Source organism: Dipodomys spectabilis, unplaced genomic scaffold, assembly GCF_019054845.1.
Source record: "Dipodomys spectabilis isolate Male_0828 unplaced genomic scaffold, ASM1905484v1 ptg000098l, whole genome shotgun sequence".
Lineage (NCBI taxonomy): Eukaryota > Metazoa > Chordata > Mammalia > Rodentia > Heteromyidae > Dipodomys > Dipodomys spectabilis.
This window is the reverse complement of record NW_024870775.1, coordinates 9626860-9647557: the sequence shown is the minus strand read 5'-3', so window position 1 is coordinate 9647557 and position 20698 is coordinate 9626860. Positions and strand designations below refer to the sequence as shown.

The 20698-nt window shown below is 57.3% G+C and overlaps 1 protein-coding gene across 1 annotated transcript in view; it reads right to left on the bottom strand.

Moving 5' to 3' along the window:
• Window positions 1–1176: 1176 nt before the first annotated feature.
• Window positions 1177–20698, bottom strand: part of Radil (Rap associating with DIL domain) — a 45233-nt gene continuing 25711 nt past the window's right edge. Inside the window, exons 3-15 of the mRNA XM_042686825.1 lie at window positions 16311–16558; window positions 15458–16087; window positions 12652–12689; window positions 7339–7499; window positions 6047–6159; window positions 5366–5603; window positions 4742–4914; window positions 4119–4269; window positions 3373–3563; window positions 2901–3243; window positions 1988–2124; window positions 1639–1778; window positions 1177–1480 (exon numbers count right to left, since the gene is read on the bottom strand). Coding sequence (XP_042542759.1) covers window positions 1375–1480; window positions 1639–1778; window positions 1988–2124; window positions 2901–3243; window positions 3373–3563; window positions 4119–4269; window positions 4742–4914; window positions 5366–5603; window positions 6047–6159; window positions 7339–7499; window positions 12652–12689; window positions 15458–16087; window positions 16311–16558 — 2669 coding nt within the window. The 3' untranslated portion in view covers window positions 1177–1374. The remainder of the gene's footprint in view (window positions 1481–1638; window positions 1779–1987; window positions 2125–2900; window positions 3244–3372; window positions 3564–4118; window positions 4270–4741; window positions 4915–5365; window positions 5604–6046; window positions 6160–7338; window positions 7500–12651; window positions 12690–15457; window positions 16088–16310; window positions 16559–20698) is intronic.

The window sequence follows — 20698 nt, the reverse complement described above, 5'->3', positions numbered from 1 at the left end:
CCTGGGCCCAGCACCAGCCCTAGGGCCCTGTGTAGTTGGTGTGGACTCTGCACTGGGGCATAGAGCAGCCAAACCTGCAGGTCCTGAATTCTGTGTTCCAGAAGCTTCAGGCCCCAAAGTCCCGGCTAGAGCCAGATATGGCCACCAGGTGGCGCTGCCCACCAGCTCCTGGCCAGCCAGGGCCCCACCCCATTGTCCAGGCCTCAGCACCCCTCTCCTAGTCTATCCGTGGGACCGGTGGGATCATGGACTGGGATGCCCTAGAGCAAGCACTTAAAGCAGTAGTAGGCCCACAGGCCATGCCTTCAGAGTTGAGCAAGAAGAGGTGCTGTTGCTTCAAGAGGCTTGGCACTGACACTGGCAGCAGCAGGGGAGGAGAGGACTTGGCAACTGGGTACCCATAGGAGCAGCACCCTCCCTGGATGTGGGCGCTGGCTCTAAGGATCTTCCTCTGGGTCCAGCCATGCATCTCCCACCCCTTGTTCATTCTCAGCTGGCATTCTACCACTTGAGCTATGCCTCCAGATTAGCTTTTTGCTAGCTAACTGTAGATGGAATTTCACTGATTTTTTTTTCTGCCTGGGCTGGATTAGAACTAGAGTTACAGATATGGGCCACTGGTACCTGGCTCAGCCACTTCACAGCTATCCAGCATTTTGAGTAGCAGCTTGCAGGGCTATGTCTGGCTGCTGCACCTCCCCTTCCTGGTCAGCAGGGGGCAGCATAGAGCGGCGAGGCCCTACCACTGGGGTTCCCCCAGGACACTGCAATAGGGGCTGGGCTCTGCGGCTTGTGCTGGGATCCCCTCACCTGGCCCAGAGCTTGACCACCCATTGGTGGTCACGTCAGCCATCACCTGCCACCATGTTTCACTGGCTGGTGAGGTGAAGCTGGTGAGGTGTGGCCAGCTAGAAGGGTACAGGTTGAGAGCCTGGGCCTCCAACTAGGTTGAACCTGGGCTGTGGTGAGTGGAGGCCAGCTGGGAGAAGCCAGAGCCCAGGATGAACTAAGGGTACTGAGCTGGTCTGATCTTAGGGACAAGGGTTTCTAGACCCTCTCTGGGGACATGCCCTGGCCCTTTATCCTAGCTGTGGTCCTGGGGCAGGAAGGGTGGGTCACTGTCACGCAGCCACTGCTACAATATCAAACATAGTTTATTCAATCTAAACTCTCATGAAAGTCTTTAAACATAAAGCTCTGTAAGAAACATCACAACTTAGTGTCATCTGTCATAAATAAAATATACACTAGGATATACACTATCAACAGGTGTGTCCTCGAGGATGCACACAACTCAAAGACCAGCCACGGGGTGGTGGCAGGTGCCAGGCGAGTAGAGCGCCTGAGGATGGGCGTGAGCGGGTACGCAGCTCCCTAGGTGGGGGGTGTGCGGAAGCGGATCTTCTTGGCAGTTTCTGTGTCAGACTTGGCAACCAAAAACCGCATCTTCTTGCCACCATGCCGGATGAGATCCACAGCTCTAAGACGGAGGAGGAGGTGAGGCTGGGGAGCTGAGGCCACCACCATGCAGATCCCCATCCCTCCCCCACCCCTAGTCCCATGCAGGCCCCATGCACAGAGGACCTGGGGGGCTGGTGAGCCCAGCGCCCCTCCTGCAGACCCCATTGCTGGTCCTACCTCATGTAGCCAACCCCCATCAGGCTGCTGCCGTTCACCTCCAGGATGCGGTCACCCAGCGACAGCCGCCCATCAGATGCCGCGGGGCTGCCCGGAAGCAGAGTCTGAATGTAGAGTCCGGGGGCGCCCAGGGGTGTGTGCTGGAGAGAAGCAGAGGCTTCAGGGCTTGGGTGGCTGGCACCCTTTCCCAGCAGGTGGCAGGGCAGCACAGGATACCCTTCTGAACCCCAGGATGGTCCTGAGGGCCCAGAGCCTGGACAGCTGCCCCAGGCCTCCGCTGCCCTGGGGCTCCCCAGCCCTGACCCTGGCTTGTCTGGGAGCAGGAGGGATTGGGGCAGCCCGGCCTCACCATCCCGTCAATCAGGCCCATGCCCAGCCCCACTGGGCCTCGCTCCAGCTCCACCATGAACACGTAGCAGAAGTCATCAGTGCTGGAGCTGCGGCTGGAGGGCACGGTTGGCTCGTCCGCTGCCTCAGCTGCATCTCCTGGATGGGGTAAGGAGGGGAACGGGATGAGGCCCAGGGGTCAGCATCCCCAGAGGATGGAGATCCGAAGAGCCCAGGGAACCCGTGTGCAGAATGAGATACCAGAGGAAGGGGTCACGTCCACCAGTGGGGCACCCCTCCCCCGGTGTCTGGAAGGGCACGTCTGGTCCTGCGCAGGTCTCCCCAGGCCAGGGTCTTGTGCAAACACCCCAGCACAGCCTCCTCCCTTGACTCCCTGCACACCCACATGGCAACTCTGTCCATCCTCTGGAGGGTGGCACCCATGCCCAGCCCCGTCCTCAGCCCCACTCTCCTCCTCCAAGCCGGCACTCACGCCCCGCCCAGGTGACCCTGGGTCTGCAGCACCTGAGAAGGTGGCTGGCCTTGGGCCCCTCTGCAGATGATGGACTTGCAGGCTCCTCCAAGCTCAGTCCTGAGGCTGGGCTCCCAGGGGTGACTGCTTGGCCCTGGTGCCCTGCCTGGCTCAGCCACATTCAGGCACATGCAGCACACGAGCACATGCTCCCAGCCAGGCGTGCCTCCACCTCCCTCCCCCTGTGCAGAGGCAATTCTCTGGTTCCCACATATCTCCTGGCCAGTGCCTGGAAGTGGCAGCCCATGGACCATACCCGCCCGGGGGCGGGGCCTCGTGCACCTTCCCACCTGGCCACACCCTCTGGGCCTAAGCCCTGGGGTTGGTTCTGGAAACCCAGTGGCCATGGGTAAGACCCACACCAGAGGCCTGCCGACTGGACATGAGCAAGGCCTGACCTCACCTTCTAGAACTGCGGCTGGAGGGCCATGAGGGCCATTTCTCTGTCCTTCAGGAGCTATTTTTCCAGAGTGACCACCAGGCTCTGGCCAGCTGGGGCCTCCAGGCTCCAGGCCTAGTGGGGTGCTGGGGGGTGTGAGCAGGCACGAAGAGTCGGGCTGTGGGGGGCCGGCTTGGGAGCCCCTACGGCCAGACTGCCTTACTGGGGGGCCCTGTACCCCCAGAGGCCCAGCAGCAGGAGCACGCCCTGGGGCAGCTTCGAGGGCTCCTCTGCTGGCGTCCCTGGATGCCACGGGGCAGCCCTGGCCCTCCAGCGGCCCCTGGAGAGTGGTGCGGTATGCACTGCCCTGGGGGGGGACAGAGGGACAGATAAGATCAGGCCCTAAGGACGAGCAGCCTCGCTGCTTCTAGACCTCTGCCCGCTGCCGCCCTCATCACCAAAGGAGGGCTGTACCCGGCTCATCCTGCCTCCATACCTCAAGGGCCCCCGGGTGGGTGGGCGTGGCACCAGGACTGCCTGGGCCCCGCAGGCCCCACAGGAAGTGACGGACGTAGAGCAGGTGCTGGTAGATGCCGTCGTCCACACAGTCGGACTCCAAGTCCACCTGGAAGCCCTCACTGGGCAGGACAATGGGCGGGGGGTGCTCGTAGGATTCCAGCACATCCTCTGCATGGGACAAGGCCACTGTGACCAGCCCACCCTCACTGGGGGCACAGATACCCGCAAGCACGTGGGCCCAGTGCACTACAACGTGACCCCCCCCACACACACAGGATTTCAACCAGGTTTCAACCACCACGTGTTAAGGGCACAGGGTCCCAGGGGCACTGAGGCCACCAGGCCTGAGGGACAAAACAGCAAAAGCTCCAACTGCATCCACAGGGAATCTCCTAGCACCTTCTCTGTGTCTACACATGAGGTGAAGAAAGACACGTGAAAATGCATGCATGTATACCACGTGAAGCCACGCAACCCACACACGTGCTCAGCACTGGAACTGACCCCTTGAGGCTCTGGGCCTGTGCCAGCTGAGCCCCAACAAGAGCCTCCACAAGAGGCAGAGGGACCTTTGGGCTGAGCCTGGGGCTCAGGGCTGGGTGTGGCCCTGGGCCTGGGAGCCCCTGGCTGCTCACAGGCCAGGCTGCCCCGCACTATCTGGGCCTGGATGATGAAGATCCCGGCCTTCCTCTGCCCTGTCACTCCACCCTGCCACAGTCTCACCTGATTGGAAGGCGTCGGGGCTGTCTTGCGCTCCTGGCTCCCAGGCACTCATGGGACCCATGGCCGAGGCCAGCTGGTACTGAGTCAGCAGCCGGTGCAGCTGTGCAGGGCTCAGGGCTGGAAAGGCAGCCCGGAGGGTGACCCAGCTCATCTGCGCATGGGGAGCTCAGGTCAGAGGCATCCTGGTGCCTACTGCAGCCGGCTTCCGGAGGCCCTGGCTCGAAAGCCCAGCACCCACAAGGAGCACTAGGGAACCAGGTGGGCCGGCAGGGGGCTCAGAGGGGGGCCCTTCACCCCAGCTGCCTCATGGGGCAGTGCCTGAGGGCCTGCAGCACAGCAGGCATCATGTCACCGGGCCTCTGGCAGAGGATGACTGGGAATCTGCAGCAAACAGGATCCCCACCTCACACCATAGGAAGCAAGGTAGCAGTGGACATGGGAGCTCAAGCCTATAATCCTAGTTAAGACTTTGGATCATGGTTCGAGGCCAGGCCCCACTTTCTGGATCCAAACTGCATCCTCTCGCCCTGCTCGGTTCTGTCAGGTGCAGATCCCACAGCAATGCGCATGGCCCCAGCCCTCCGCTCCCCTGCTGGCTGCCCACCATGTGGTGCCCTCCTAACCTGGATGAGCTGAGCGCTGGGCGTGGCCAGCAGGTGGAGGGTGCAGGAAAGCTTCCGGAAGAAGCGCTCACCGGCCGCCCCGAGGCCCTCGCTCCTCGTCCATTCCAGAAGCTGTTGCAAGCGGGCAGAGGCCTGGACCCCCCGGGGCCAGTGGAAGCAACTCAGGGAAGGGCCTGGGAGATGGAGATGAGGGTATATGTCCCGTCCACCAGCACAGGACAGCATGCTTGTCTGACGCAAGTCTGCCTCAGTCTCCAAGGTGACGGGCTACTGCGCAGGTCTGGATGGGGATGGGGTGCGGCTCCTCCCTGCTCCGCCCTCTGCCCCAGAGGCCCTGTTGGCTGGAAGGAACCTGTGCTCATCCCCCCCACCCCCCCGCCCACCACAGGGCACCCTGACAGCTGGAGTTGAAGTGGGGCACCTCTGTGGCTTCACCTGGTTGCTTTTGGCTCACGTGGGCACTGGGCAGTTCTGAAAAGGGCATGGGTCACCCCCTCGCCTTCTTCGAAGCTCCTGTGGGACCTGCCTGGGGCACATGTGCCACCCCCGGCCCGGCCTGCCCCCGCCTGGCACGGGGTGACTGGGGAGTGGCACTCAGCATCCCCACAGGTCCCCGGCACTCACCCTTGTCCAGGAGTTGGTTGAAGAGCAGCGTGCCCGAGAAGAAGAAGAGGTAGGCGAGCATCTGGGAGGCCACCTCGGGGTGCACCTGCAGCTGCCGCAGGAGGTCCAGCGCGGCCTGGTACACAGACACGACGCGGCGCAGCTCTTCGGGGAGCGCAGGTGCCGGGCGCCAGCTCTCCCAGCGCTCCGTCTGGAATGGGGGGCACTCCAGGAGGGCCGGGAGGCAGACATACAGGCACTGGGGGAAAGAGAGAACCCCAAGAAGCACTTTACAGGGCTGTGGGAGCTGAGTTAGGCCTCGACCTCAAGTTCCTGGCCCAGCCCCACCAGGGCCATCTGGGCACACGGCCACCCATGGGTGATGCCTCCCAGGACTGCTAGGGACCAAAACCAGGCAGGTCTCAGCCGAGCTGGCCATGGGGGTCACTTGGAGGCAGAGACAGTGCAGTGACCCGGGCTCTGACTGGGGAGGCCCACACCTGTGGGTTATCGGGTCCCTGACACTCTGGCACTGGCTAGACCAGGGACAAGCACCAGCTTGGCTGGAGCGGCGGGCTCAGGGGACAGCACTGTATCTTCTACGACCAGGCTGTGGCTCAGTCGTAGGACCTTGTGGGAAGGGTGGGAGAAGGGGTGCACCCAGAGTAGTGTCCAGCTCTATTGGCCTCTGCTGGTGCCCACCTTGGACAGGTAGTAGACGCTCTGCTGGAAGGCGTAGAGCACCACTTCCTCCAGCACTGCCATGGCCTCCTCGCTGGCCGTCAGCGCACACGAGAACAGTGACTCCTTGGAGCCTGTGGGGAAGGGCAGAGATCTCAGGCAGCAGCAAGGGACCTAGGGATCCTGACTCAGGGTCTGGCAATGCCAGTCTGCCCCATCTGGGCCGGTTCGGAGCCCTCCCAGCAATGGCAGGCAGGGGCAGGGAGGCAGCTCCCGCCCAGCCCAGCCATGCGTCACATGGCCTGGACACATTTCCCATCAGATCCCGCATCATCTGCAGCACCTGACCCTGCCCAGCCCCACAAGGGACCTCTACTGGGACACAGCAGAGGAACCCACACACCGGGGGGGAGGAGGGTTGGGCGTGTCACACTCAACCACCAGGAAACCCCAATCCCCTACATGGCCACCTAGCATGGGAACACAAATGACAGGCTACGTGGTTTTCCTGAGGACAGGGTTGCAAAGGGGACAGGAGCGGGTGGGGCTTGCAAGGCAGACCCCAACACTCCATACAAGGGAGACAGCCCCCAAGGCCATGCGAGACAAGCAGCAGAGTCCCAAGGTCTTGGAGGATTAGCCTGGCCACGGCACTGCAGGCACCAGATCGTCACCAAGGAAGTCAGGGCTAGGAGGAGGGAACGGCCAAGCAGCGCTTCCAGTGGGCAGCGTCACTGGACGGATGGCAGGGACCCATCAAGCTCGACATGTCTCCACCCTCTCACGGACACGATGTCCTGAGTGCAGTGGCTGCCATACTTGTCCATACCCTGGGTCCTGGGCTCAGCCCCACTAGCCAGTGCCAGACCAGGACTGGAGGTGCCGGCTGAGAAAGTGGCACCCCAGCAACACATGGCAACTCTGCCCATGAAAGGCAGCCAGGCATGGTGGGTGCAGCCTGTAATCTCAGCAGTGCTCAGAGGCTGAGAATGGAGAACCAAGAACACAAGAACAGCCTGGGCTATGTAGGAAGAGCAAAGAAAGAAGGAAAGGCGGGAGGAAGGGCAACGGGAAGGGGAAGGGGAAGGGAGGGAAGGGGTGAAGCTGTGCACAGCTGGAGCGGGTCCTGATGTGTGACCCAGTGTCTCCCAACGCAGCGCGCGGGGCCTCTACCCAACTATTCCCAGCCACAGGCTGTGCTCATGGCTTCCCGGTGCCGGCCTCGGCACTATTCCTGCGCTGGTGGGTGCCAGGCCTGGTTCCCAGCACAGAGCCCTGGGAGGCAGCCTGCCGGGGCCTCTGCCCAGCTGTACCTGTGACATCCAGTTCATCCTCCATGCTCTGCACGTACAGCGGGCACTTCTGCTGGATGAAGTACAGGAGCTCCACTGAGTTAGACATCCAGAAAAGAATGTGCTGCAGGTCTGGAACCAGGTCAGCCATGGTGCAGCTGGCCCAGGAGATGGGTTCCTGGCTACCAAGACAGAAAGACTAAGAGTTAGGGCTGGGGGCATCGCTCAAGTGGTAGGAGCGCCTGTTCAAATCTCGAAACACACATATGCACACACACACACACACACACAGGCATGCACACATCCAGGAGCCTGGTGCTGGTAGCTCATGCCTGCAATCCTAGCTCCTTAGGAGGCAGATACTGATTAGGAGGTTTGTGGTTTGAGGCCAGCCCCAGTAGACATCTGAGAGGCCCTTTCTCGACCCACAGCTGGGTGCAATGATACATACATGTCATCTATTACAACAGGAAGCCTAATCATGCTCCTATCTCAAAAATAAATGGCAAAAAGCTGGGCTGGAAGCCAGGAGCTGTTGGCTCACGCCTGTAATCCTAGCTATGCAGGAGGCTGAGATCTGAGAATCACGGTTCAAAGCCAGCCCAGGCAGAAAAGCAGGTAAGACTCCTCACAGTTCAAAGCCAGCTTGGGCAGGAAAGTAGATGAGACTTTTATCTCCAAGAAACCACCAGAAAACTGGAAGTGGCTGTGGCTCAAGTGGTAGAGTTCAGCCTTGAGCTGAAGAACTCCACTGTCTCTCACAGTGCGCAGGCTCAGAGTTCAAGCCCCACAACTGACAAAAAAAGCTGGGCTGGAGGCATGTCTCAGTGATAAGAGTGGCAGCCCAGAAGGTGTGAAACTCAGGACCCAGCTCTGTCCACATGGACACAGTTGTTCTCATACAGCAAATTGCTGTCAGCAAGCCACACAGGGCTGCCAAGCGAGACACTGCACACACACACACACACACACACACACACACACACACACACACACACACACACACACACCCTCCACTCCTAGGCCAGGGAAGATCCTAGCTTCCAGAACAAGAGCTTAGAGCCTCAGTGGATTAAGTTAAATGAGGCAATCCCAGAGGAGAGGTATGGTGTGCACTAAATATCATGTGAAAGCAGGGGGCGTTCGACATTGCCAAGCTTGATCCTAGCCCCTCAGGAAAAAATAAAAAGGCAGAAATGAAACAAAGTTCCTAGGAGACTCAGAGACAACCATGGTCTGAGATCTGCAGGCAGAGAGCGGAGCCAGCCAGGCAAGTTCCCGCCACAGACACGCTTTGTCCACTGGGGGGCGCTGTTACTCTGGTTAATTGAAACAGGACTAGCTGGCACTAATCAAGGCCCTGGGGAAGCTCATACCCTCCCTGGCCCAGGGTGGGGCTATGGAAGCCTGCCATCTGGACGGAGGGGGGGGTGGGGTGGCGTCTGCCTTTTCTGGGAACAGTGGTGAAGTTGAGGGTAAAGCCAATGGCAGCTGCCTGTCACTCAACAGTCACCCCATCTGGCCATCTCTCCCACCAGCCCTGGGCAGTGTCAACCACCCAGTGTGATGGGAGTCCTGGGGAAACAGGCCACACCCACAGGAAAAGTCCTGGGACCCTGCAGGAAGCTGGTTTGAGGGGGTCAGGAGAGGCGGAGTTTTGTTTCTCTCCCTCGGTCCCTGGCTCTCCCCTGGGGCCTGAGGTTCCGCTAGTTCCCTCTGACGTAATCTCACTTTTGTCCCCAAACAACACTGACCTCTCTCTGTCCTGCTCCTGGGCAGGGCAGGAACTAGCTGCAGCCCATCGCTGCCTGCTTCTGCTGCAGGCCAAGCCCTTCTTGTTCACCCTGCACCACACCAAGCCTGCTCCTCACAGGTTCTCCCCACAGGCACCCAGTTATTTCATGGATAGGGTCTCATGATCTCGCCAGAGGCTGGCCTTGGATCACGATTCTATTTACATTTTCAATGTGACGAATTATAACCTCCACCCCCACCCCCCCACGATAAATGCCTGCTTGCTGACATGGGGTCTAAATGTTTGCTCAGGCTGGTAAAAATGTAATACTCCTGGATCTTCAATTCATTTGGTTTTCAAAGCCAAATTCTATCTTGCTCCCAACATTCATTACCTTTCTCAATTTCCCCCACAACTCAAAGCAATGTGCAGGCCTGTACCAGAAAACAAATACCAGGCACTGCCAGCTGGAGTTCCCGTATCAGACTGAGTCAACAGCAAGTTTACCCCACTTGCCACCTGGGCATATGACACAGAGGCCCCTCTGAGCAGGGCATCGAAGACCCATCTCATCCCACCCAGGCCTGATGGGAAACACGACACACGGGCCCGAGCGAGGAATGCAGTGGTGAAGGCCGCACCGCACAGCCTGCTCATCCTGTGCATGGGGCAGGCGGGCAGCGCCGCACTATCAGGCAGGTTCCGTCTGAGCAGGGAGTGCAGACACAGCTCCCAGTGTGCACAGTGGCGGGCTGGCCTGCAGCTGCCTGTTGTGGCCAGCCTGCACCCAGGCGCGCAGGGAACTTGGTGCACAGTACAAGAGGTAGAGCCACTCTTGCAGCCCGGCGAGGCCAAGCACCACAGTGTCAGACCACCCCGAGCCCGGCGAGGCCAAGCACCAGTGTCAGACCACCCCGAGAGAGGGAGAGAAATTCACACCGAGCTGTGAGCAGGGCAGGCGCTCTTGCCTCCTCACGAATCCTGGGGACAGGAGGCCACGGGGGGCTCTAAGCTGCAGAGCAGAGCAGGGCCCGACTGGGGGGTAACCAGCAGCCAGGACGAGCCCAACACAGGGGAATCCCAAAGTGGTGAAGAGGTCCCTCAAGGCCAAGCAGTCCGGCAGCACTGCCTGGAGTCTAGGGGAGGGACAAAGATGGAGGCACAGAGCAGCTGCTGGCTCCTCCCCGGTCCCTAGGAGGGAGGGGAGGTGGGAAGGAGGCGGCCAGACAAGCCAAGGGGGATTGGCTGTCTCCTGTCTTTTCTGGGGCTGAAGAAAGCTGTCTGTGGACCAACACTACGAAATGAATGAGCAAAGATGGTTACTGGTGGCCCACACCTATAATCCTAGCTTCTCAGGACGCTGAGATCTGACCATGGAGGGTCAAAGCCAGTCTGGGCCACAGGAAGAAGGCAATTTGGAAATCTGAAACAAAAGGGACCAGCCCGGAAATCAATAAGCCAGATTAACACAGACAAGAAGCACGTGACACTCAAGTGGACTCATAGGAGTTGAGTGGCATGGTGGGCCCCAAGACTGGACACTAGAGGAAGAAGGAAGCCCTGAGCACAGGGTCACCAGCTCCTGCTCCTCCACATCCTTCCCGTAATGCTCTGCTTCACCACCGCCAGTGAACCGTAGATGAATCCTCTGAAAGCCTCCTTTTAAACTATTTCTGGGTACTTATAATAAAAACCTGACGGAACCACAACAAATCGTTGCTTGCTGTTCATTAAGCCACCAATGGACCAGGCCATGGCCAGGAAAAGGCAGGTGTATTCCAAAAAGCCCAACACACCTCGCCGACAGGCGCAGGGAGGGACGGTTACTGACGTGGACCAGGCCTTCTGTGAAGCTGAGACCGCAGGCAATTAATAAAGAAAGGCAACAGCGATCTGAAGCAAACTGGGCGGGATGTGAGTGTCACCAAGCCCAGGGGTGGCTGCATCGCCACTGCTGGACTGTTCTGTAGTTTGGAAGGGATCCATTATTTTTAAAAGGAAAAGAGAAAGAAAAAAAAAAAGCAACAAGTGCACATCAGAGGTGACAACAGGACTGTTTTCACACTGAAACATGGAAAGTTCTGGAAATTTCCCTCCAGCAGCAGCAGCTGCTAAGGGAAGACGGGCTCTTCCTGTCAGCAGGAAGCTGGGTCCATGTCCAACCTCACCTCGGCCTGGAGGTGCCAGGGGCCCCAGGCTACCCCAACAGACAGGCCCTGTGAGAAAGGCTCTGTATGCACAGGGAGCTGGGGAGTTCCTGCATCTGTATGCCCCCTCAGCCTGGGAGCAGAGCAGGTGGGGGTTCCCCGCCTCGTCCACCAGACCCTCACCACTGCACCCCCACAGGCCACAGTGCTGCCACCACCACAGCAGAACCTGTGCGTCTGCTGCCCTTCTGCCAAGTGGGAGGCGTGGTTTCCCTGCAGAGGGTGGGGAGGGGTGTGGTCTCCAGGGCAAAGGGTGGGGGGAGGGGCATGGTCTCCTGGACAAAGGGCAGAGGTCTCCCAGACCTCCCAACCTGGGCTCCTGTGAGGTGCATCATGCAAAGGAGCTTGGAGCAGACATCTGTGCAAGAGGAATCCTGAACTCAGCTCTCAACTCTACCTGGTTCAGGCAGTGGCCTGGGTCAGCCCCGCTAACCCAACACGAGGTCTCTGTCTCTGTGCTTTGCTCCTACCTGGGAAGCTTTCAGGACCCTGGAGTGCACACGTGGCCAGTGTGCTCTGCTTTCTTGGACAAGGGCAGTACTGGGGTTTGACCTCAGGCCCTCGCCCATGCTAGGGCGGTGTTTCATGTCAGACGCCATGTCCCCAGCCTTTTGCCTTAGTGTGATTTGCAGAGAGTCTCATGCTTTTGCTGGGGCCAGCCTTGGATTTCAAAACTGCAATACCCTACACCTCTTGAATAGCTGGGGCATGCACCACCACACCCAGCCCACGCGCTCTGACAGGAGAGGCATGAACAGGAATGGAGCTGGCTCTGCACAGTGATCTGACTTAAGGAAGATGTCACCAGCACAGGAAGCCCCCAGTGCCACAGGTCCTGTTCCCCCATGTGCTGCCTGACATGACCCCTCTGGTGTGTATGTGGCTCTCAGGTGGGTGGCTTCAATAAGGCGTGCAGGGAGCCATGTCTCTCACTGCTTTCTTTGGCATGGGTTTAGGCCAACTACACTGGGAGAAAAGGCAGCAGATCCAGGGGAGAGCCTCTACTGCCCATCTACACAGTGCACTGGGGCAACCGCTGAGTGCCTCCAACTTTGCCCAGGTACGAGTTGGCTTCCCATGGCAGCTGGTGCCGGGGAAGGCAATGCTACCACCTCCCTCCTAGGCAGGGAGGCTGCTGCACTAAAGGGAAGGGGATTCTCAGGGATGGGGGCTGGGGGAGGACGCAACGCCTCTCAGGGGTAGGATGCACTGGGCAATTTCCCACAATACCCCAGTGGGAAGGAAAGGCAGGCTGCTCTGGGGGAGGGCAGTGAGTGAAACCCAGATCCAACGCCAGGCCCCAGGAGGCCCCAAGGGACTCAGCCCTGGGGGAGCAGGGGCCTCTGGGAGCTGAATGCCATAAGGCAAGTACAATGACAAGTCCATACTTACAGTTGTGCCTGTTTCTCTGCCAGTTCTTTGGTTTTCTCCTAAAAGGAAAAAAAGTGTGGAAACAGAGTAACGCAAGGATACATAAAAACACACACTGATCCCACTCCACAAAACACACACTGATCCCACTCCACAAAACACACACTGATCCCACTCCACAAAACACACACTGATCCCACTCCACAAAACACACACTGATCCCACTCCACAAAACACACACTGATCCCACTCCACAAAACACACTGATCCCACTCCACAAAACACACACTGATCCCACTCCACAAAACACACACTGATCCCACTCCACAAAAACACACACTGATCCCACTCCACAAAAACACACACTGATCCCACTCCACAAAAACACACACTGATCCCACTCCACAAAAACACACACTGATCCCACTCCACAAAAACACACACTGATCCCACTCCACAAAAACACACACTGATCCCACTCCACAAAAACACACACTGATCCCACTCCACAAAAACACACACTGATCCCACTCCACAAAAACACACACTGATCCCACTCCACAAAAACACACACTGATCCCACTCCACAAAAACACACACTGATCCCACTCCACAAAACCACACACTGATCCCACTCCACAAAACCACACACTGATCCCACTCCACAAAAACACACACTGATCCCACTCCACAACACACACTGATCCCACTCCACAAAACACACACTGATCCCACTCCACAAAACACACACTGATCCCACTCCACAAAACACACACTGATCCCACTCCACAAAACACACACTGATCCCACTCCACAAAACCACACACTGATCCCACTCCACAAAACACACACTGATCCCACTCCACAAAAACACACACTGATCCCACTCCACAAAAACACACACTGATCCCACTCCACAAAAACACACACTGATCCCACTCCACAAAAACACACACTGATCCCACTCCACAAAAACACACACTGATCCCACTCCACAAAAACACACACTGATCCCACTCCACAAAAACACACACTGATCCCACTCCACAAAAACACACACTGATCCCACTCCACAAAACCACACACTGATCCCACTCCACAAAAACACACACTGATCCCACTCCACAAAACACACACTGATCCCACTCCACAAAAACACACACTGATCCCACTCCACAAAAACACACACTGATCCCACTCCACAAAAACACACACTGATCCCACTCCACAAAAACACACACTGATCCCACTCCACAAAAACACACACTGATCCCACTCCACAAAAACACACACTGATCCCACTCCACAAAAACACACACTGATCCCACTCCACAAAAACAGTCACTGATCCCACTCCACAAAAACACACACTGATCCCACTCCACAAAACCAGGCACACGGCCCCAGACACCCCATTCTGTTTATTCTAGGCTTGACTGGAAAGAACACGTTCTGTTGACTTAGCCATCTTCTGTTCACGCCCTTGCTGAATATGACCCACACGCTTCTTGCAGAAGAAATGGCCCACTCCCCCAGAGCGCATTAACAGCGTTGCTTTGTTTTGTTTTGTTTTTTGAATGGTGACTCTGGCATTGGCCCAGGTGATCCTGGAATTCATGATTCTCCTGCCTCAGCCTCTTGGGGATCTGGACACAAATGTGCATCACCGCACTCAGCTTGCTTGGGTCTTACTTTTTGCCTAGGGCTGGCTGTGACTGTGATCCTGCTGTTCTCTGTCTCCTGAATAGTTGGGATTACAGACATGAACTACTATGCCCAGATTTGTGTTGCCACTCTTAAGAAATCTTTCTTGAGGCTGGGAAGGTGGCTCATTGGTAGAGTGCTTGCCTTGCATGCCTGAGGCCCTGGGTTTGATTCCTCACCACCACATAAGCAAAAAGCAAAAAGCCGGAAGTGGCGCTGTGGCTCAAGTGGTAGAGCGCTAGCCTTGAGCTGAAGAGCTGAGGGACAGCGCCCAGGCCCAGAGTTCAGGCCCCATGACCGGACCCCCCCCCCCCCCAAAAAAAAAAGAAACTTTCTTGACTAGGAGTGTGGCTCAAATAATAGAGTACTTGCTTAATGAGCAGGAAGCCCTAAATTCAAATCCCAGTACTGCTAAAATTAAAAAAAAAAAAAAAAAGGGAGAGGAGATAAAAAGCCATCTTTTGGGTCCTTGTGAGCTATCACCACGGGGCAGGAGCTGGTAGAGAACCTGAGACCATGGGAACTACCCCCATATCGCAGGCAGCCTGTGCTAGCACTTCCAAGTCCAGCCCATCACGGGACCTGGAGTTATGTGTGTGCATGCACGTATGCATATGTGTGTGCATGTGTATGTGCGCATGCTTGTGTGTACATATGCATATGTGTGTGCATGTGTATGTGTGCATGCTTGTGTGTACATATGCAAATGTGTGTGCATGCATTTGTGTATGTGTGTGCAAGTTGTGTAAGTGAACGTGGGGTAGCAGAGGGGCCAGGTCTGGGGGGAGAAACCACAGATGTTGTTCCCTGCCCCACAATGCTTTTCTCCAGCTTACAGGCCACCATTCAGCTTGGAGGGCAGTGTCAGAAGACAAACTGCCCTGCAGCCAATATGCATGCATGCCTCCATGCCTGCCTCCCTCCCTCCCTCCCTTTCCCTCACTCCCTATGCTGGCCCTGCTGGTGCCTGAAACTGGGCCTTGGAGGTGGGGCAGTGTTGAGGCTCAAGGTGGCTTGTATCCAGCCTGGCACCAGCAAAGGGGTGCATTGGGGAGATGACAGGCCTTCCTTCCAAGGCAAGCAGAGCCCGGCCCTCACCCCCCACCCAGCACCATGCACGCACCCACACGGTGTCTCGGATCTGCCTGGCTATCTTGAGCAGGAGCTGTCCGAATGCGCCTGGCGTGAAGTGGGTGGCTGAGTGCTGGATACAGAGGCAGAGGAGGAAGGCGGGTGTCAGTTTGTGGTCGTCACCCCCCGGCTCGATCAGTGTCATGATTCTCTGTAGCAGCAGGTCTTCCAGGTCAGGCTCAAACTCCAGGACCAGCTGCCGTCGCCGTGAAAGGCCAGCCTGTGCGGAGGGGGCCCCTCGCCCTTTCAGTGCTGCCCCACACATCCTACAGCTCTGAGGCACAGCCCCAAGGCGGGCCAGGGCCCCAGGGGGCAGGGGCTGGGCCTGCTCAGGGTCCTTGAACAGCAGCAAGTAGTAGAGGCCCAAGGAAAGCAGGTCACCATGGCGCAGCACCACGGGGCCCCGCCCCACCTCCGAAAAGTTGATGGAGATGGGGGCACCCACAATGGGCTCCAGGACCAGCCTGGCCCTGGCCTGGTCACCGTCAGGGGGTTGATGGCGGCGGATGGTGCAATGCAGGGGCAGGATGTCAGGGGCCGACAGGCTGATGCTGGGCTTGCTGGAGGGTGTGCGCTGGCCCACAGTGTGCCGCTCCCGGCTGAGCACATACACCAAGCTGTCCTGAAACACACAACACCATCAACCCATCAGAGCGGCAAGGAGGGGAAGGGCAGCGGCCACCTCTGCAGCTGGGCCTGTTGTCCCTGGGACCCTCCAGGGCTTAGGCCACACACCCCAGGGCCCCCAGGCATGAGCGGCCAGCCTCCCAGAGCTACCCCCAGCAAACAGTGGAGTCAGGACAAGGCACCCCGGGACACCTGGGGGTAGCTGAGGAGTAACTTACATGCTGCTGGCTGTAGCCCTGCAGGAGAAGCAGGTGAGGGCACTGGTACAGGGAGAAGCGCATGGCGTCGGGCCCAGACTCCTCAGGGACTGGGGCAGCGTCCGGTAGGCTGGTGGCGGCGCTCAGGCTGGTCTCGCTGACTGTGCGGCGCAGCCCGGGTGGAGGGGAGCTTGGCACTGCTTCTGCAAGCAGAGCTGGGGTTCCCTTGGCGCGGATCCGTTGCAGCCTCCGGGCCTGGGCATTTATCCCTGCAACAGCACACGGGGTGTAGCTGGTCCTATGGCCTCAGTGCCACCGGGCACACCTTGACCCCAATCCCACCAGGACACCACAGCGCCACCAGGCAAGCTTCAACTCAGATTCCACCGAGGTGCCATCCATTACAACAGATCTGGAGAAAATCAGGACTGCTGTCCATGTCCTGTGGCTCAGGGGCAGTGCCTGCCCTCCAGGAGTCCATGGCACAAACCTCAGCCTATGCCATGCCTTGGCATCAAGCCCACCAAATGCTTGCCCATGCTGGTCACTCTGTCTCCCAGAGCTGTCCTCCCAGCCCACCTGCATGCCAGCTAAGCTCCCCTGGGAGGACGCCCGGAACCAAATGGTCAGCCACTTCACAAGGTGGCACGCACCCACAAGCCTGCACTGTCACAGCCAGCTGTCCCCTTCCTGAAGCTGCAGTGACACTCTCAGGCCACAGCAGACGCGCGCGTGCACACACGCACACACACACACACAGAAACACAAACACACAGAAACACATGTACTCACAACCACACAGGACCATCACATATGCATTTAGATCACAACACAGACACACAAACATAAGCACATACACCTGTGTTCCCATGTACACACACACACACACACACACACACACACACACACACACACACACGCCCCAACCAATGCACACAGAGCCCGGAAGGAAAGGCATTTCAAACGCGTGCTTACAAGCAGCAGCGCTCTGGGCTTCCTAAGCCATGGCCGCTGGGAGCGCTGACAGGCGGGAGGGATGGCGCCGCAGCCCCGGCCTCCTGCGCCTCTGCTCTATCCTCTCCGCACAGCCTATGCGAGGCAGCTTTTCCTCCAGCCTGTCCAGAGGAAGGGAGGCCAGCAAGCAGCTGGGCTGTGCCTCACCCGGGGCTGGCGCTGGATCTGCCCTTCCTTCCAGAAGGCTGTCTGCGCACCTGCAGCCTGGGGGGGGCCCAGGCACAGGAGGGAAGCTGGCCAGCCGCAGAGCCAGGCTGCGAGGCTGCTCTGCCTGCTGCAGAGCCTAGCTCAGCCCAGAGAACAGGCAGCAGGTGCCCGGCAGGGGGGGCTGGAGCCCCAGGACCGGCCCACTCTCCACTCCAAGAAGACAACACAGTCCCAAAGAATGCTCTCACCCTCAAGTGCTCCCCAAATCCTGGCAAGGGGGGTTGGAGATTGCAGGAGAAAATGATGAGATCTGCCTCGCCCAGAGTCCCAGCCCACTCCAGGCCAGGGTCCCCTGGGGCTGCTCCCCTTGCTTAGAGGCTGGCTGGACCCCTTCTCTCCAATGACCGTCTCTGGGACCAGCTCTCATCTGCCTGATCCCAGTGGCCAGTAGGTCAGAGCTGAGGCACCTTGCTGGGCACTGGCCACAGCCCAGGAAAGGCTCTTGCTCAAGGTGGTGGCAGCACGTGACTGTGCCCAGGGCCCTGGCACAGGGGAGCCTGAGGACAGGGATGGCCATGGAGCAGCTGCCTTGTCCATGGTGACACCAGCACAGCCCCCGAAGACAGGCCTCTCCTTGGATCCCCTGCTGTCCCACGTTTGCAAACTCACGCACCTTCCTCAAGTCCCCTGCTATCCTGCACTTTTGCACACTCAAGGTGCACACACACAGGGTTGGCCCCTGCAAAGGACCACCCATAGGGCAGCCTAGCCCAGGCCTATGGATGGCAGGCGGTGCACACTTCTGCAGCCCTCGCCCGCTGTGGGGTACAGTGACCCCTTGCCTCTGTTACTGGGTGTAGAAAAATGCACACCACACCTCATTTTCAAACAGCTGTTGAGAGCTGCAGCTGTGGCAGTGGGGAGGGGGGGTGGAGGCCGTGGCTTTAAGGTTGGGGGAGCTGTGCTGTGCGCAGGAGGGAGTGGTTGACTATAACACAGGCACAAGGTCTTCATCACCCTCATGCTTTGATTTTAAAACTCTCAGCAAATGTGACTGGAAGGTAACTAACTAATTCCTTACCCTTTGATTTTTTAAATCTATTTTGGGGGTGATCTTTGAGACAGAGTCTCACTACACAGCCCAACGATTTCAAACTGGCCACCTTCTGCCTTAGCCTCCTGGATGCTATCATCTTTACCTGAAAGAAAGCCTGCCTGCCTTTCCTTCCATTTATTTAATTTATTTATTTATCGGTGGTACTGTTGTGTAAACTCAGGGCTTTGCACTCAACAGGCAGATGCTCTACCACCTGGCCTCACCTCCAGCCTTTTTGCTTTAGCTGTTTTTCAGATGGCTTCACTATGATCTTCCTACCTCCACTTCCCGAGGTGCTGGAATTATGGGTATGTGCTCAAAGCCTCTCTTCAGGTAATAACCACAGAAGCCTTAAAGTTCTCCCCGCTCCCAACCCTGAGAGGAAGCTGCAGGAGTTAAGGTCCAGTGTTGTGGGGCCGGGGGACCTGGGCTCTTCCACCCAGGGACTCCCTCTGCCTGTATCAGGAGCCCTGGACCCTGAGGAAAATAAACACTTGCCAACACTCTAAGACCACTGCCCACCCAGGTGAGGCAGCTCGATGGGGTTTAAACAGAACAGCTGGGCTACAGGCCCAAGCGGAAGGTCACATAGCTATAGCTATGATGGAGGCTGGGCGGGCCCAGTGGCCTCTCCTCACCCCCAACACCTTCAGAGCTTTCCTGGGAGTACTGAGCCTAGCATCTCTGAGCACCTGCATGGTGTGGCTCCCTGGCTCCTGAAGTGAGCTGACACTGAGGTACCACTCTCCCCTCTGGCCCTCCACTGAAGGTAGTGGCCAGCACACGTCATTCTCCACCGGCAGAGACTGTGGTTCAGGATGGTAAATTCACCCGGCAGCAGCTGGAGTGGTCATCAGGGCCGCCACCAGGGCTGCTCCGGTTCTTCCTGAACGTCACTGGGTTCCTCCATAAATTCACCCCGTGGTTTCCCCTGTGGCTCCTGGAAGGGCATCTGTGCTCGCCCCTCCCTGCTACCCGGCACACAAATGCCATCTAGTCATAGCTAAAGCATTATTCATGACAACGAACTCATTCCAGACTTCAGAACGCTACAGTCCAAACTGAAAAGAACATATCTCATTTGGACACACATGGGAATTTACAAAGGTGGGCCATACAATCTCTACAAACTTAAAAAAACTCAGCGGAACAATGTTATCTAACAATAAAGAAATCAAGCTAAAAACAATTCTTAGAAAAATCACCAAAGGTTACCACTAAGCTTTTTTTTTTTTTTGGGGGGGAGGTCCGGTCGTGGGGCCTGAACTCTGGGCCTGAGCGCTGTCCCTCAGCTCTTCAGCTCAAGGCAAGCGTTCTGCCACTTGAGCCACAGCACCACTTCCAGTTTTCTAGTTGTTTATTGGAGATAAGAGTCTCACAGACTTTCCCGCACAAGCTGGCTTTGAACTGTGATCCTCAGGCGTGAGCCACTGGCACCCGGCTGAAGCATGCTTTTTTTGGGGGGGGGGTCCGGTTGTGGGGCCTGAACTCTGGGCCTGGGCACTGTCCCTCATCTCTTCAGCTCAAGGCTAGTGCTCTACCACTTGAGCCACAATGCCACTTCCAGCTTTTTTTTTTCCTGCTTATGTGGTGCTGAGGAATTGAACCCAGGGCCTCATGCATGCAGGGCAAGTGCTCTACCACTGAGCCACCTTCCCAGCCCCTGAAGCATGCTTATTATAAATATGTTATTGTCAAAGAAAAGTCCTACTGGTAAACCAAGAAGTGTTTGGTATTGGGTAAAAACTAGTTATTAACTATCAATACTGTGGGATTTAGCCAAGGAACTTGGATGAGCATGGACAGCTTTAAAAGTATATGTTAGAAGAGAAAAAACAGGAATCAACTGAATCTCAAAAAGTTAAAACAAGCAAGAAAAAAAAAGCCAAACAAAACAAAATCACCCAGAAATGAATAAAATCAGAGTAGAAGGTAAGAAATTATGTTAGGAGTAGAAATTAATAAAACAAAAAACAAACATAAAGCACATAAACAAAATAGGGAAACTAATAAAACTGACCCATTTCTGGCACTTCTATGAACAAGAGAAGCCAGGTGCTAGTGGCTTACACCTATAATCCTAGCTACTCAGGAGGCTGAGATCTAAGGATTGCAGTTCAAAGGCAGACTGGGCAAGAAAGTCCATGAGACT